This window comes from Drosophila sechellia, chromosome X, assembly GCF_004382195.2.
Source record: "Drosophila sechellia strain sech25 chromosome X, ASM438219v1, whole genome shotgun sequence".
NCBI classification, from domain to species: Eukaryota; Metazoa; Arthropoda; class Insecta; order Diptera; family Drosophilidae; genus Drosophila; species Drosophila sechellia.
In genome coordinates this window covers 14,797,133-14,809,310 of record NC_045954.1, presented here as the reverse complement: position 1 = coordinate 14,809,310, position 12,178 = coordinate 14,797,133, and the positions used below count along the sequence as shown (strand labels likewise).

At 41.5% G+C, this 12,178-nt stretch overlaps 2 protein-coding genes across 8 annotated transcripts in view; one reads left to right on the top strand and one right to left on the bottom strand.

Annotated features, from left to right (window-relative positions):
• The first annotated feature begins 401 nt into the window (after positions 1-401).
• On the top strand, positions 402-8,549 carry LOC6619579 (probable 4-coumarate--CoA ligase 3). The gene is made up of 8 exons (XM_032726181.1): positions 402-506; positions 705-1,118; positions 1,239-1,346; positions 1,545-2,108; positions 5,648-5,858; positions 6,456-6,998; positions 7,378-7,492; positions 7,551-8,549. The coding sequence occupies exons 4-8, from the start codon at positions 1,827-1,829 to the stop codon at positions 8,191-8,193; spliced, it is 1,794 nt and encodes a 597-aa protein (XP_032582072.1). The 5' UTR covers positions 402-506; positions 705-1,118; positions 1,239-1,346; positions 1,545-1,826; the 3' UTR covers positions 8,194-8,549.
• A 115-nt stretch (positions 8,550-8,664) lies between these two features.
• Positions 8,665-12,178, bottom strand: part of LOC6619561 (flotillin-2) — a 123,228-nt gene continuing 119,714 nt past the window's right edge. For 5 of the 7 annotated variants that reach the window (XM_032726182.1, XM_032726184.1, XM_032726185.1 and 2 more), the window contains 3 exons: positions 11,279-11,846; positions 10,696-10,879; positions 10,454-10,633 (listed from right to left, as the gene is read on the bottom strand). In XM_032726182.1, the coding sequence (XP_032582073.1) occupies positions 10,454-10,633; positions 10,696-10,879; positions 11,279-11,846 (932 nt within the window). Of the gene's footprint in view, positions 10,634-10,695; positions 10,880-11,278; positions 11,847-12,149; positions 12,170-12,178 lie in introns of all 7 variants that reach the window. The other 2 variants (XM_032726187.1, XM_002043740.2) reach the window with 2 other exon arrangements.

Here is a 12,178-nt window from a genome sequence, read left to right as displayed (position 1 = left end):
CAAGAGTTCTCAAGGAGGGGAAGGTGCGTGGGAAGGCAAGTCTAGCACTTCACAGCCACTGTGTACGGGAGTTGCCTCAAGTGGTGCACTGGAAGGAATTCGAAACAGCCTCTTTTCAACTGGAAATGTTTCAAGTGTCAATAATAGCAACTAAAGATGTAATTATATGTGCGTTGGTACCTCCACTTCTCGAAGGAACAACGTGACAACTTATAGGGCTTCATTTCGAGTGTGTGTGTATCAAATGACTAATGTAGCGGTTATAAAAATATTTCAAGATAGTACAGGTATATATATTATTGATATTTTTGCTTCTTTTTTTCAGTTTCCTTATCAATTTGGGATCATTTTAAGTAGCAATATATTATTGACAGATCGTTTCCCTTTAAAATTTACAGTTGCAATCTGCTGAGAGTGAGAGCGGATAAGTAAGAGAGTGCATTCCGAAGAAGGCAAAGAGTAGCAAAGCTGCATATACACTGAGGAAATTGCATATATCAACCAAGGTATGCTCAAATTAGAATTATCTATTCTGATCGGCTTATTATTTATTATTGATGATTTTTAAAGATCTTACAATTAATATAACTGTTTAGATTTTTTTAAATGATGACCCACCATCATGACTAGATCATAGATCAGCAATAAAAGTCCGCTTTAGCTATCATAAATCTAAATTAGTTGTAATTATATTTTATTTTCAGTGTATGCACGTAAGAGAGAGCAATATAGCGCACCGCCAACGCGATCGTGCGTCCGTATATCTGTTTTTGTTGGTGTTGCTTGGTTGGTGAGCGCAGCAGCGGTATTACTTCTCTCAGCGCCGCACGGCGTCGCCAGTCGTGTCTCAACAGTCGACAGCAGCAGACGTGTGGCAGCAGCAGTAGTAACGCTTTGTTTCGCATCTCGAAGAGCCAGCTCCCATAAGAAATACCCTAACTCTGTTCTACACTGAGCGAAGAACCGTGTCAATAATAGCAACTAAAGGTGTAATTATATGTGCGTTGGTACCTCCAATTCTCGAAGGAACAACGTGACAACTTAAAGGGCTTCATTTCGAGTGTGTGTGTATCAAATGACTGATGTAGCGGTTATAAAAATATTTCAAGATAGTACAGGTATATTATTATATATATTATTGATATTTTTGTTTCTTTTTTTCCAGTTTCCTTATCAATTTGGGATCATTTTAAGTAGCAATATATTATTGACAGATCGTTTCCCTTTAAAATTTACAGTGGCAGTCTGCTGAGAGTGAGAGCGGATAAGTAAGAGAGTGCATTCCGAAGAAGGCAAAGAGTAGCAAAGCTGCATATACACTGAGGAAATTGCATATATCAACCAAGGTATGCTCAAATTAGAATTATCTATTCTGATCGGCTTATTATTTATTATTAATGATTTTTAAAGATCTTACAATTAATATAACTGTTTAGATTTTTTTAAATGATGACCCACCATCATGACTAGATCATAGATCAGCAATAAAAGTCCGCTTTAGCTATCATAAATCTAAATTAGTTGTAATTATATTTTATTTTCAGTGTATGCACGTAAGAGAGAGCAATATAGCGCACCGCCAACGCGATCGTGCGTCCGTATATCTGTTTTTGTTGGTGTTGCTTGGTTGGTGAGCGCAGCAGCGGTATTACTTCTCTCAGCGCCGCACGGCGTCGCCAGTCGTGTCTCAACAGTCGACAGCAGCAGACGTGTGGCAGCAGCAGTAGTAACTCTTTGTTTCGCATCTCGAAGAGCCAGCTCCCATAAGAAATACCCTAACTCTGTTCTACACTGAGCGAAGAACCGCGTAACTTTCAAATCCAGCCATGAACCCAGCCGCTCAACTGCTGCGCTTGCGCAGCGCTACCGCATTTGGAAGCGCCGCAACGCGCTCCATCACGACGAACCGGCGCCAGCGGACCACCAGTACCACCAGCGCCCAGCGGGAGCGGACGCAGAGCGTCAGCGAGACGGACAAGTTCCTGCACTACAGCCCCGAGGACGGCTACTACAAGACCTCGCCCTTTGACCCCGTCACCATTCCCAACGTACCGCTGCATGAGTACGTGTGGCGCGACTTCAAAAAGTGGGAGCGACGCACGGCAGCGGTAAGTGATCAGTGATCAAGGATTGAAAGTGATTTAAGTGATTAGAAGCGCAATGTATAAAGTAATTCCCTCAAGTAGTTTTTGGGCTTACCACCTAAGAAAGAAGCTTACCTCTTGAGTATCCAAGGGTTCTTGAATCTAAGTCCATTTGAAAATCAATAGCGAATGTCCAGAGTTGTTAGAGTTCCCAAGCTCATAAGTATAATACCAAATATGTGTATACACAAGTGTTTTCGTAGGAAAGTGCCGATTTGTAATGATCTTGATTTATTGTACATCTCAATATTTATAGTTGTTTACTGAAAGGCAGTTCTACAAAAGAACCCATTTGTTCTAAAACAGGCATCTGAAACGCAATGACAATACCGCATCCCAGAGATCGCAACAACACATTGAAGAATGTCACTTAATCACTTCTCCAATCGACAATCAAAATCGAATTTACCACTTGAATGGGCCCAACATAAACGTAAACGTGAACGTAAACCCGAGCCTAATTAAAGTCCCCGTAAACCCAATCGCATCATAAATTCACGCAATCGAATTTGTTGCATTCGTTGTCGTAGGCGCCGCTCAGAAATTCTTTGTTTGTTTATAGCGGTTTATTGAACCTGAACCTACGTCTATATATATATATAAAGTGATATTTATACGGGCGCTGACATTCGTCAGTCTGCGTTGCGATTGCTACAATATTTTGCAATGGTGCCGAACTTCGTATCTTTTTATCCTCCATCGCAATCCCCCCGTGGTCGCAGATACATTTACGTTTGTAGTACAATGACTTATCACCACTTATCATTGAGATAGGAGGTGGAGATAGGGTCTAGGTGGAGTCTATGGCCGTATTTGGGTCATTAAGACCCCCGAGTCGCCATCGGTCCCCTTATCCGTTGATAAGAGCGAAAGTGAAATGTAGTAAACAGGCCCCACTATTACTATTTGTCAAAAAAGGCCGGTCTCTCCATTGGCTACTACCACACACTATTGTTGTTCCTTTCCGGAATACTATGGTATTTCGATTCCGATTCCCGTTCCGGATTTCGCATCCATGGCTCAGTGGACGCAAGTCAAGCGTTTGGGGCAAATTGCCCGGGATTCCTGATAAGCAAATCTCGCGATTAAATTAATCACGTCCACCTGTTGTCAACGGGATAAACGAGTAGTCGATGTAATTTAAGACCCACATGCATAACAATAATGTCGCCAATTGTTTACACTTTTCACTTTTCGTCGTGTAACTAGAAGCTCTATATATACATACATATGTGTGTATATAGTGCATGTGCAAATCAAAGTGCAAACTGTTTTCATTGAAATTTATTGCCATCATTTGTGCAATATAGGAGAGGTTGAGGTCTGATATAACCGAATAGTAATCGCCCACGTGGCCGGTTTTTTTTTTTTGTTTTTTTTTTCTGAGGCGTAACCAGAGCCACGAGCCAATTGTTGAATAAAATGCAATTAAAAGTACAAAGTTCGCCTTTTGTTTCCACTCACTGCCACGCCCGCTAGACTTGATAATGCGCCCCCATGATTAGTGAAAATTGTTTACTCAGCAATGGAGAAGAAATAATTCACTTTTCCAAGGGTTTCTTCTCGATAAGATAACGATTAAGTCGTGTCATCATTATATTTCAAATTTTTCGTAAGACGGATCAGTTATCAGTTACTTGGACTTTGTGCAAATATTTATGTTATTATTTCTGTGTAGCGAATAAGAAAGCGCATTTATTACTGCACTTCTTATTATTTTTCGTTTTCTTTCTTTAAGTCAACAAAGTTTTCTTAGAAATGCCTTATGGACTATGTAACTTGTAAATGGTTTCGATTGTCACTTTAAATTGGATTTTAAATTGACTGTTTGTGCGTTTGAGGAATGCAATATAGTATGATGATTCATTTGGTGCAATCACTCATTTTTATCAATTTCCACTCGATCAAGTGTTTGTCGCCCTGAATCGAGCCCCGAAAATACTTGATGTGTTCATATAATGCGCTTTTAATTGCCTCCGACTTATTTACGCCTGGGGTTATCTTATTTTTGCTTGATAATTTTGATGGTTTTGTTTTGATTTTTGTTGCTCTTTCGCTGGCCGACGTCATCAGTCCAGCCTCCTCTGTATTTATTCGCTCGGCGTTCCAAATTGCACGGTGTATTTATTTATTTAATTCTATATGTAGAAAAAAATGTTGTTGGTTTGTTTGTACTAACTTTTAAAATGCACTCCTTTTTCTTAATATTTCATTTTTGGAAATATGAAAAAGTATCTCTAAGATGAGCAGCCACAATCTGAGATACTTTCAGCTATTTCTTAGCTACTTTTCGGCCAGTTCTTCGCCGCTCAAAAGTCAATAAACGCTGGAGAGTAGGTGACAAGAGCGAGAGAGGAAGAGGCGGTACAGGGACAGAGCGAGACAGATAGTGTGAGAGGGGCTGACTCGTTTAGACTTTGCAGACTTTGTACTTTGCCCCACTGAACTTTGGACCGTCCAACCGACTGAAGCCAAGCGAAGCTGTTTTCGATGGACCCACGGGGAGCTCGTTGGTTTTAGCGGGGTGCAAATCTACATATACATGGCAAATGCACGAAATGATTCTCTTATTTTTTACTCGCTTATTTATTCATTATGATGTCAAGTTGTGTGTTTGCCTCGTTTGTGGGTTGTTTTCTTCAATTTGAGCAACTTGTTGGCGGCGCGGCTACTTATAATGCTTATTTTTAACCGAATGCGATTTCCGACTGCGCAAATTTAGGCGGACAATCCCCCAATCAGCGAGTCACCACCCCCTTTCTCATTAGGCCCACCCATTTAGCTGGTACTTGCAAATTTGCTTTAAACAACCTTCACCTTAGCCCTGCAAACCGGTTTTGAGGTCAGACCCACGAGAAGTCAAGGCCAGCGAAATGCCCTGCATAGGGGGCAAAAAAATATAAGATCATTTGGGGGTACTGATATCAAGGGTTGAACTTCGAAATATATGTTAGCAGTTTCTAATTCCACTCAAATAATCCAGATCATCACTACGTACTGACCTTGGCTAAATCTCAAAGGCACTACTTGCAATCTATTTAATAGCTAGCTAAACTTGGGCTGATAAAATGGCAGACTAGCTTATATAAATAAAACAGCTGACATTGTCATTTGAATTGGGCGATGATGGATTATCTTATCGCATTAGGATTTTTTATTATTCTGTTGCTAATTAGGTGGTAAACGATTTAACCCATATCAGTGGCAACAGTGTATAGGGGGTATAATTGTACCGCCATGACACCTGTTCAATACTATAGTTACACTATTTACCAGATCTCCCATAAATATACGACCCTAACATATGAGTCCACTTGACTATGAGTGCCAACCATTTGGGTTTTCCCAGGCTTTGCTTGATTTTGATTTATCGTTATCTGCATATTTGCCCGATTAACATATATTTATACAATCGAGATAGGGTTGTGTACTGTAAATCAACAACTGCATTACTGGGACCTTTAAATATTCATGTAAATAATTCTTAATGTTATTTATTTTAGGTTTGTGTGATGACCGATCGGCAGTACACTTTCGCCCAAATGCGAGATGCCAGCGCCGCTTTCGCCGTTCGTCTGCAGACCAAGTTCAATCTCCAAAAGCCCGACGTTTTGGCCATCTGTCTGCCGAATCTTCCCGAGTATCCCATTGCCACATTGGGCGCCATTGAGGCGGGACTGACGGTGACCACAATGAATCCCGTCTACACGCCGGGTATGTTTGGAATCCAATGGGTTTTGTTTTGTTCTTAAAATGCCGGCTGTACAGCGATGTTCGCAGTAATACTATCAAATTGTTACCAAACTAGAAAAGATAAGCAATTCCTGAACAGAATGACAGATAACAGAGATAGTAATTTACCAAAGAGATAAAGCAATATTTAGTATAGGTATATTTCTAAAATTTCAGAAAGACCATCAAAGTTGTATGACCTATGAAGTGGTTATTGTAAATGAATGCAAAAAGCGTTCAAAGTATCTTGTTTAAATGATCCCTTAAAATGCACTGAAACGGCAACTTATTTTTGATTACTTAGCGCATTCGAAATTTGCAGAAAAAAGTTGTGTGTAGTTATCATGATTGCCCACCGTAAATTTTTCATAAAAGTTAAGAGCATATTAAAGTGTAAGTGCGATGCAGTTAATTAGCCGAACAATTACCTACTTGCGTGACCACCGCTGTACATTGTTTATTAGTGTCTCTTGAGTGCGTCAAAGGCTTCTTGTCTGGGGGTCTTTATGTGGTGACATCTGTATTTTGTGGTTCCAAAGTCGAAAGACCGTCTCACTGATCGTCACAATTCGATTGCAGACGAGATCGCCAGGCAGTTGACCTTTAGCGGAGCCAAGTTCCTGGTGGGCACGGTATCCGGATTTGCCACACTGAGCCAGGCCAGCAAACTGGTGGGCAGGCAGATACCCATCGCCGTGGTGCGAACCAGTGCCGAGGAGGCCCTGCCCGAGGGTGCCATCGATTTCAGCGAGCTGACGAGCACCCAGAATGTGCGTTACGAGGATCTGAAAGCGCCCAAAGATGCCTCCGCCGACGATATGGTCTTCCTGCCCTTCTCCTCCGGCACCACTGGTCTGCCCAAGGGTGTGATGCTCTCGCACAACAACATCACTAGCAACTTCGAGCAGGTGCAGGCCTCCCTGCCACTGGATGTCATGGGTCCGCAGAACACGTTGCCGGCCGTCCTGCCATTCTTCCACATCTACGGCCTCAACGTGGTGATGCTCTCGAAACTGGGACAGGGCTGCCGACTGGCCACCATGCCCTGCTTCAAGACGGATGACTTCTTGAGGTCGCTGGACAAGTACCAGGGCAGCATCCTCAACTTGGTGCCCCCTATTGGTAAGTGGAAAGTGTATTATAGTGCTTAATTGTATTACTAGCTTTTAAAGAACTTTTTATTTGTTAAAGCAATAGTGCATTTATCTGAAAAAATTGAGGGATTAATGGCAAACTTATATTTGATAGCAAATTGAGTTTCGGAGTGCTGTTATTGTTGTTTGCCGCCAATCTATTTTTAATTTCGCGTTGACAATTAAATTAATTAGGGCAAAAGCTTATTTAAAACCGGTTTTGATCAACATGACAAATAGTAAATAAGTAAATATTCATTTACGATGCAGATGATCTTTTTTTTGATGATGTTCTAAGAAGAAAGAGATTATATCGTATTTTAAAAGCTCTATAATATGTATTTCATCTATTGTATTAATTTTTGCAGCCCTCTTCATGATTAACCATCCCAAGCTGACGCAAAAAACAGCGCCTCACTTGAAGGTGGTGATGAATGGAGCGGCCCCAATTGGTCCGCACGATGTGGAGCGCTTCCTGAACAAGTGAGTTGGCATCGCGGGATTGTAGGATGACTCAAAATTATGGCATGTCTTTTTACAGGTTCCCGAACACTGTTTTCAAGCAGGGCTACGGCATGACAGAGGCTTCCCCCGTGGTTTTGCTGACACCGGAGGGCAACAAGGTGTACGCCTCGACCGGAGTGCTGTCGGCCAGCACGGAGGCCAAGATCGTTCCACTGGATGGAAGCGATGCCAAGGGCGTTGGTCCGCGCACCACTGGCGAGCTGTGCGTCCGTGGTCCCCAGGTGATGGCCGGTTATCTGAACAACGATGAGGCCAATCAGGTCACCTTCTATCCGGGCAAGTGGCTGCGTAGTGGCGACGTGGCCTTCTACGACGAGGACGGTCTCTTCTATATCACGGACCGCATGAAGGAGCTGATCAAGGTGAAGGGTTTCCAAGTGCCACCCGCTGAATTGGAGGCAGTGCTGCGCGATCACCCCAAGATCCTGGAGGCAGCCGTCTTTGGTATTCCCCACGAATTCAACGGAGAGGCACCACGCGCCATTGTCGTCCTGCGGCAAGGGGAGAAAGCCAGCGCCGAGGAGATCTCCGCCTACGTGGCCGAACGGGTGGCCCACTACAAGAAGCTCGAGGGCGGAGTGATCTTTGTTGACGAGGTGCCCAAGAATCCCACCGGCAAGATCCTGCGCCGCGAGCTCAAGGAGAAGTTCTCCGACTAAGTTCCCAGAGGACGGATCTTCGTAGGCTAAGAAACATTTTTGTGATTTTTTTTTTGTTCGTCGCAATCAGGAATGGTACACGGACAAATGGAGGTCCTAAAGCGATATATAAACATATGCGTATTTATAAAGTGTAATATGTATGCGTGTACTCTAACCTTTGATTATACTTAATGACGCAGTCGATATTTTGCTATGATGTTCCCCTATTTGCATTTATCAATTTTTTTTTTCCTATTACCATAAGATTATTGTTTGTTGATCGTATTAAAAGATGGCGGCATGCCAAAAGTAATACTTTAAATGCCATGTATGCCACGATGTTTAAAAATAAAGACGAAATGAACCAGTTGAAATAACTTGGTTTTTTTGGTGGCCGAATTATCGTGCAATAAAATATACATATACATGTACAATTAGGCGAGCTGGTAAAGTTTTAAATCACATTATTTCAATATCAATCAATATAAGTACTTTTTAATTTATTTATTTACGACAAAATACACAAAATTTTACATTTGATTTAGGTTTAGCTTTTAGTTCTTTAGTTCTTCGGTTGGTTGTTGTTCTTGTTCTCTTGCTTTCTCCATCAGACTGCATTATAATTAAAATTACTCGGACTTAATATACAATAGAAAAAAATGTATGGGTGAGTGTCTAATGGGTGTACTTGTGTGTATATGTGATTGGTAGAAGTGCTTATAAAAATTAGGGTTAATTACTCTATCGAAATGAAAGCGTTGAATTAATTGCTTAACTATTTAATTCCAGTTAGACGTTAGTGTATAACAAAATTAGTAGTTTTTTTCAATTATTTTCTTTTGTTTTTTTCTTTCCTTTTGCTATAAACTAAAAAAAATGAATAAGAATAGAGTACAAATATTGTAAATGCATATTCGTAGTTCAATATGTGTTGTTACATAAATAATAAACATTAAAAGATTATTAAACGAGACAAACATAATTACATAAACGCTTTGTATAACAAGAAATTAAGCTTCATTTCTTCTTGCGCACTGAAAATAATGCATAATTCAAACTCATTTGTGTTGGTTAGTGTGTGTGTGGGGTTTGAAACAGCGCCAATTGCCGAAAAAACAGTGTTGTAAAGTAATATACGACTATTTTGCAATATGCCATATAAAATTAATCGAGCAAAGCATCATTTGGTATAATAATCAAAAATAAACAAATATAAATCGTCAATAACCGACAAACATTTTGTAATTTGCACCCTATATGCCACAATTCCGAAAAAAGTAATCGTTTAACAAAATTCAAAGAAAGAAACAGGCACGAATCAACAAATAAATTGTTGGTTATATATTAAAAACATAATAATGGATAATTTATTTGCCTGGAAGCATGTAAGCTTTTTGTGGTTAGTAGCTCGATCTGCCGCCTTGAAAAGCAATCTCCCTCTATTTCCATTTGGCTTACTAGCTTAAAGTTTTGGCTTTAGACGATAGGCAGTAGTTGTAGTTTGGACAGATGGAAATTCCATAAGCAGATAGAAATTGTATAAGAAGAAGATGGAGAGAGACTACTTATACAGATCCCTACAACACTGTAAAATGATACATATATGCTGTCTGGTATATAATTCTATGTGTTTAATGAAAGAGCTCTTTGTGTATAGCAAGTCTGCATGTATATAGTATATATAGCATAGTAAATAAATAGCTAACACTCTGTTTAAATGGTTTTCGTTTTAAAGTTATACAAATTTCACGTTGATTTCTTGTTATCGTTATCGGTTTTTCGTTTTCGAGAGAAAAGGCCACAAAATGTTGCGTACGAAATGCATAACTTTAGCTGAGATAAACGTTGGTTGTTTTTGTGTTCTGTTTTTGATTGTTACGCCGCCAAACATCACACACACACACTAGCACACCACACAGACGAGACAAGTGTATGTGTGTATTGCATGTGTGCATATACATATACAAATATATATATATTTATATTTATATATATATATTATATATAAATATATTATAATATCGGAGTACATTTAGCTACGTTCGATTTCATTTCGAAACTTGAGTCTTTCAAGTTCGTTTCGCTGTTTCCCTCTTTCTCTCTCTAACAAATGCACGTCCCCTCTCTAGCAAACTATCGCCATCTTGTTTTGTCGCTTCCTGTCGTCTCTTTCTCAATTCGGTTGTCTATCCTTATCTGGTTTTTGTATCGGTTACAATTCCTTTGCGCTGCGTTACGTTGTCATTGCCATTTCCTGGATATCCCATTCCATTAGGTTTCACGCCTTGGCCCCCGGTATCTTGGACAGAACCTTGGACAGATCCACTCCGGTCAGGGCGTTGATCGATGGCGGTAGCTGGGCCACCAAGCGGGTCACGTCGTTGGTTATATTATCGTTGCCGCCAATCAGGACAATCTCATCGGTTTTGGCCAGTGGTGCAGCCACCTCAGCGGCAATCTGTAACGGATTTCAAAGGAGTATATTCGCAATTCCAAATTGAATGCATATGGAGCACTAACCTTGGGCAGCGATTCGAGTACAATGTTCATGATTGCTGCATCGCCGTACTGCTTGTACACATGGGCCTTCATCCGCATGCGTTCCGCCTCCGCCTTGCCCACCAACTCGATGGCATGGGCCTCCGCCGAACCGATCTTGCGTATGCGCTCCGCCTCGGCGCGGGCACCCTCGATAGTCTGACATCTGTAAAGGTTAAACGCGGTTTTTAGTATAGGTTTGGGTATCTAATTGCATTTCCCATGGAAGAACTGATATCTACATATTACATAAGACCACAGAACTGTTTCTATAATAAAACTTCCCTAGCAGAATTGATATATTATTATTTATTACATGTTCACTGTTGTCATTCGTGCTGAAACTGCGTTTATCTACATGTAGATACATCCCACATACACGTTACTATATTATGACTAAGCTGCAACGTCGCTGCTAAAGTTCCCATAACGATTATATTTTCGTTTGCTAGATAAGGCGGTTATATATGGTTCAATAAAATATGGACCATGCTAGTTCAGAGTTATGATAACATTTTAATTGAAATATCTAAAGCTGAAGAGTTTTATGGCTTGAGATACTTACTGCTTGGCCTGCGCAAGGGTCTGGAGGCGGAAGGCCTCGGCCTCGGCGGGCAGCTTGACTGTGCCAGTGAGCTCGCGATCCTTGCGCTGCACCTCCTGCGACTCGATCTCGATCTGCTTGCGTCGCTCCACCACCTCGATCTGGATCTCCTCGTTACGGATGCGCTGGCGGATCTTGGCTGCCTGCAGCTCGTAGGCCAGCTGCGATTCGGCCTTGGCCGTGTTGATCTCCTGATCGAAATTGGCCTTCTGCAGCTTGTACATCCTGGTGTTGTCCTCGATCTTCGTGTCCGTCGAGTATTTCACGTCCATGGCGCTCTTCTCGCACTCCGCCTCACGGATTCCGGCATCTCGGTTGGCCTCCGCCACGCCGGCATCGGCATCCCGCTTGACCACGGCGGTCTGGGCCTTGCCCAACGAGGCCAGGTACTGCACATCATCGTAGACGTCCTTGATGGTAAACGAGAGAATCTCGATGCCCATGCGACCCACGTCCGGTGCGGCCACCTCGCGCACCAAGGCAGCGAACTGGTCGCGGTCCTTGTACACCTCTTCTACTGTAAGCGTTCCTGCAAGGTCACAAGCAAAGTAATCGAATATTAAATGGGTGTTGTCATGGCGGAAGGTACATATTATACACAGAAAACAAGTGGCTACTTAATGTTCAGTTGAATAAGAGAACTTTAATTCGGAATTTTCGATTTGACTTTGAATCTGGTGTTGCACTAAATCAATAAAGCAATCAAAAATTCCATAAAAGTAACTCAAGTCTTTAATCAGACATGCGACTTGATATGCAATAAACAAATCACGTTCTCATAACGGAATTAAATTGTAGAAGCCTTGGAATGGCGAATATCGGATCACGTACTTTTGGTGGAAGGACAAATCGCTACTTTTC

What these genes read in the sequence shown, in the direction of transcription:
- LOC6619579 (XM_032726181.1), top strand. Translation starts at nt 1,827, where the DNA reads ATGAACCCAGCCGCTCAACTGCTGCGCTTGCGCAGCGCTACCGCATTT. An exon ending in CAACTTGGTGCCCCCTATTG is followed by an intron (nt 6,999 to 7,377) that starts GTAAGTGGAAAG and finishes TAATTTTTGCAG; the next exon opens with CCCTCTTCATGATTAACCAT. An exon ending in GTGGAGCGCTTCCTGAACAA is followed by an intron (nt 7,493 to 7,550) that starts GTGAGTTGGCAT and finishes GTCTTTTTACAG; the next exon opens with GTTCCCGAACACTGTTTTCA.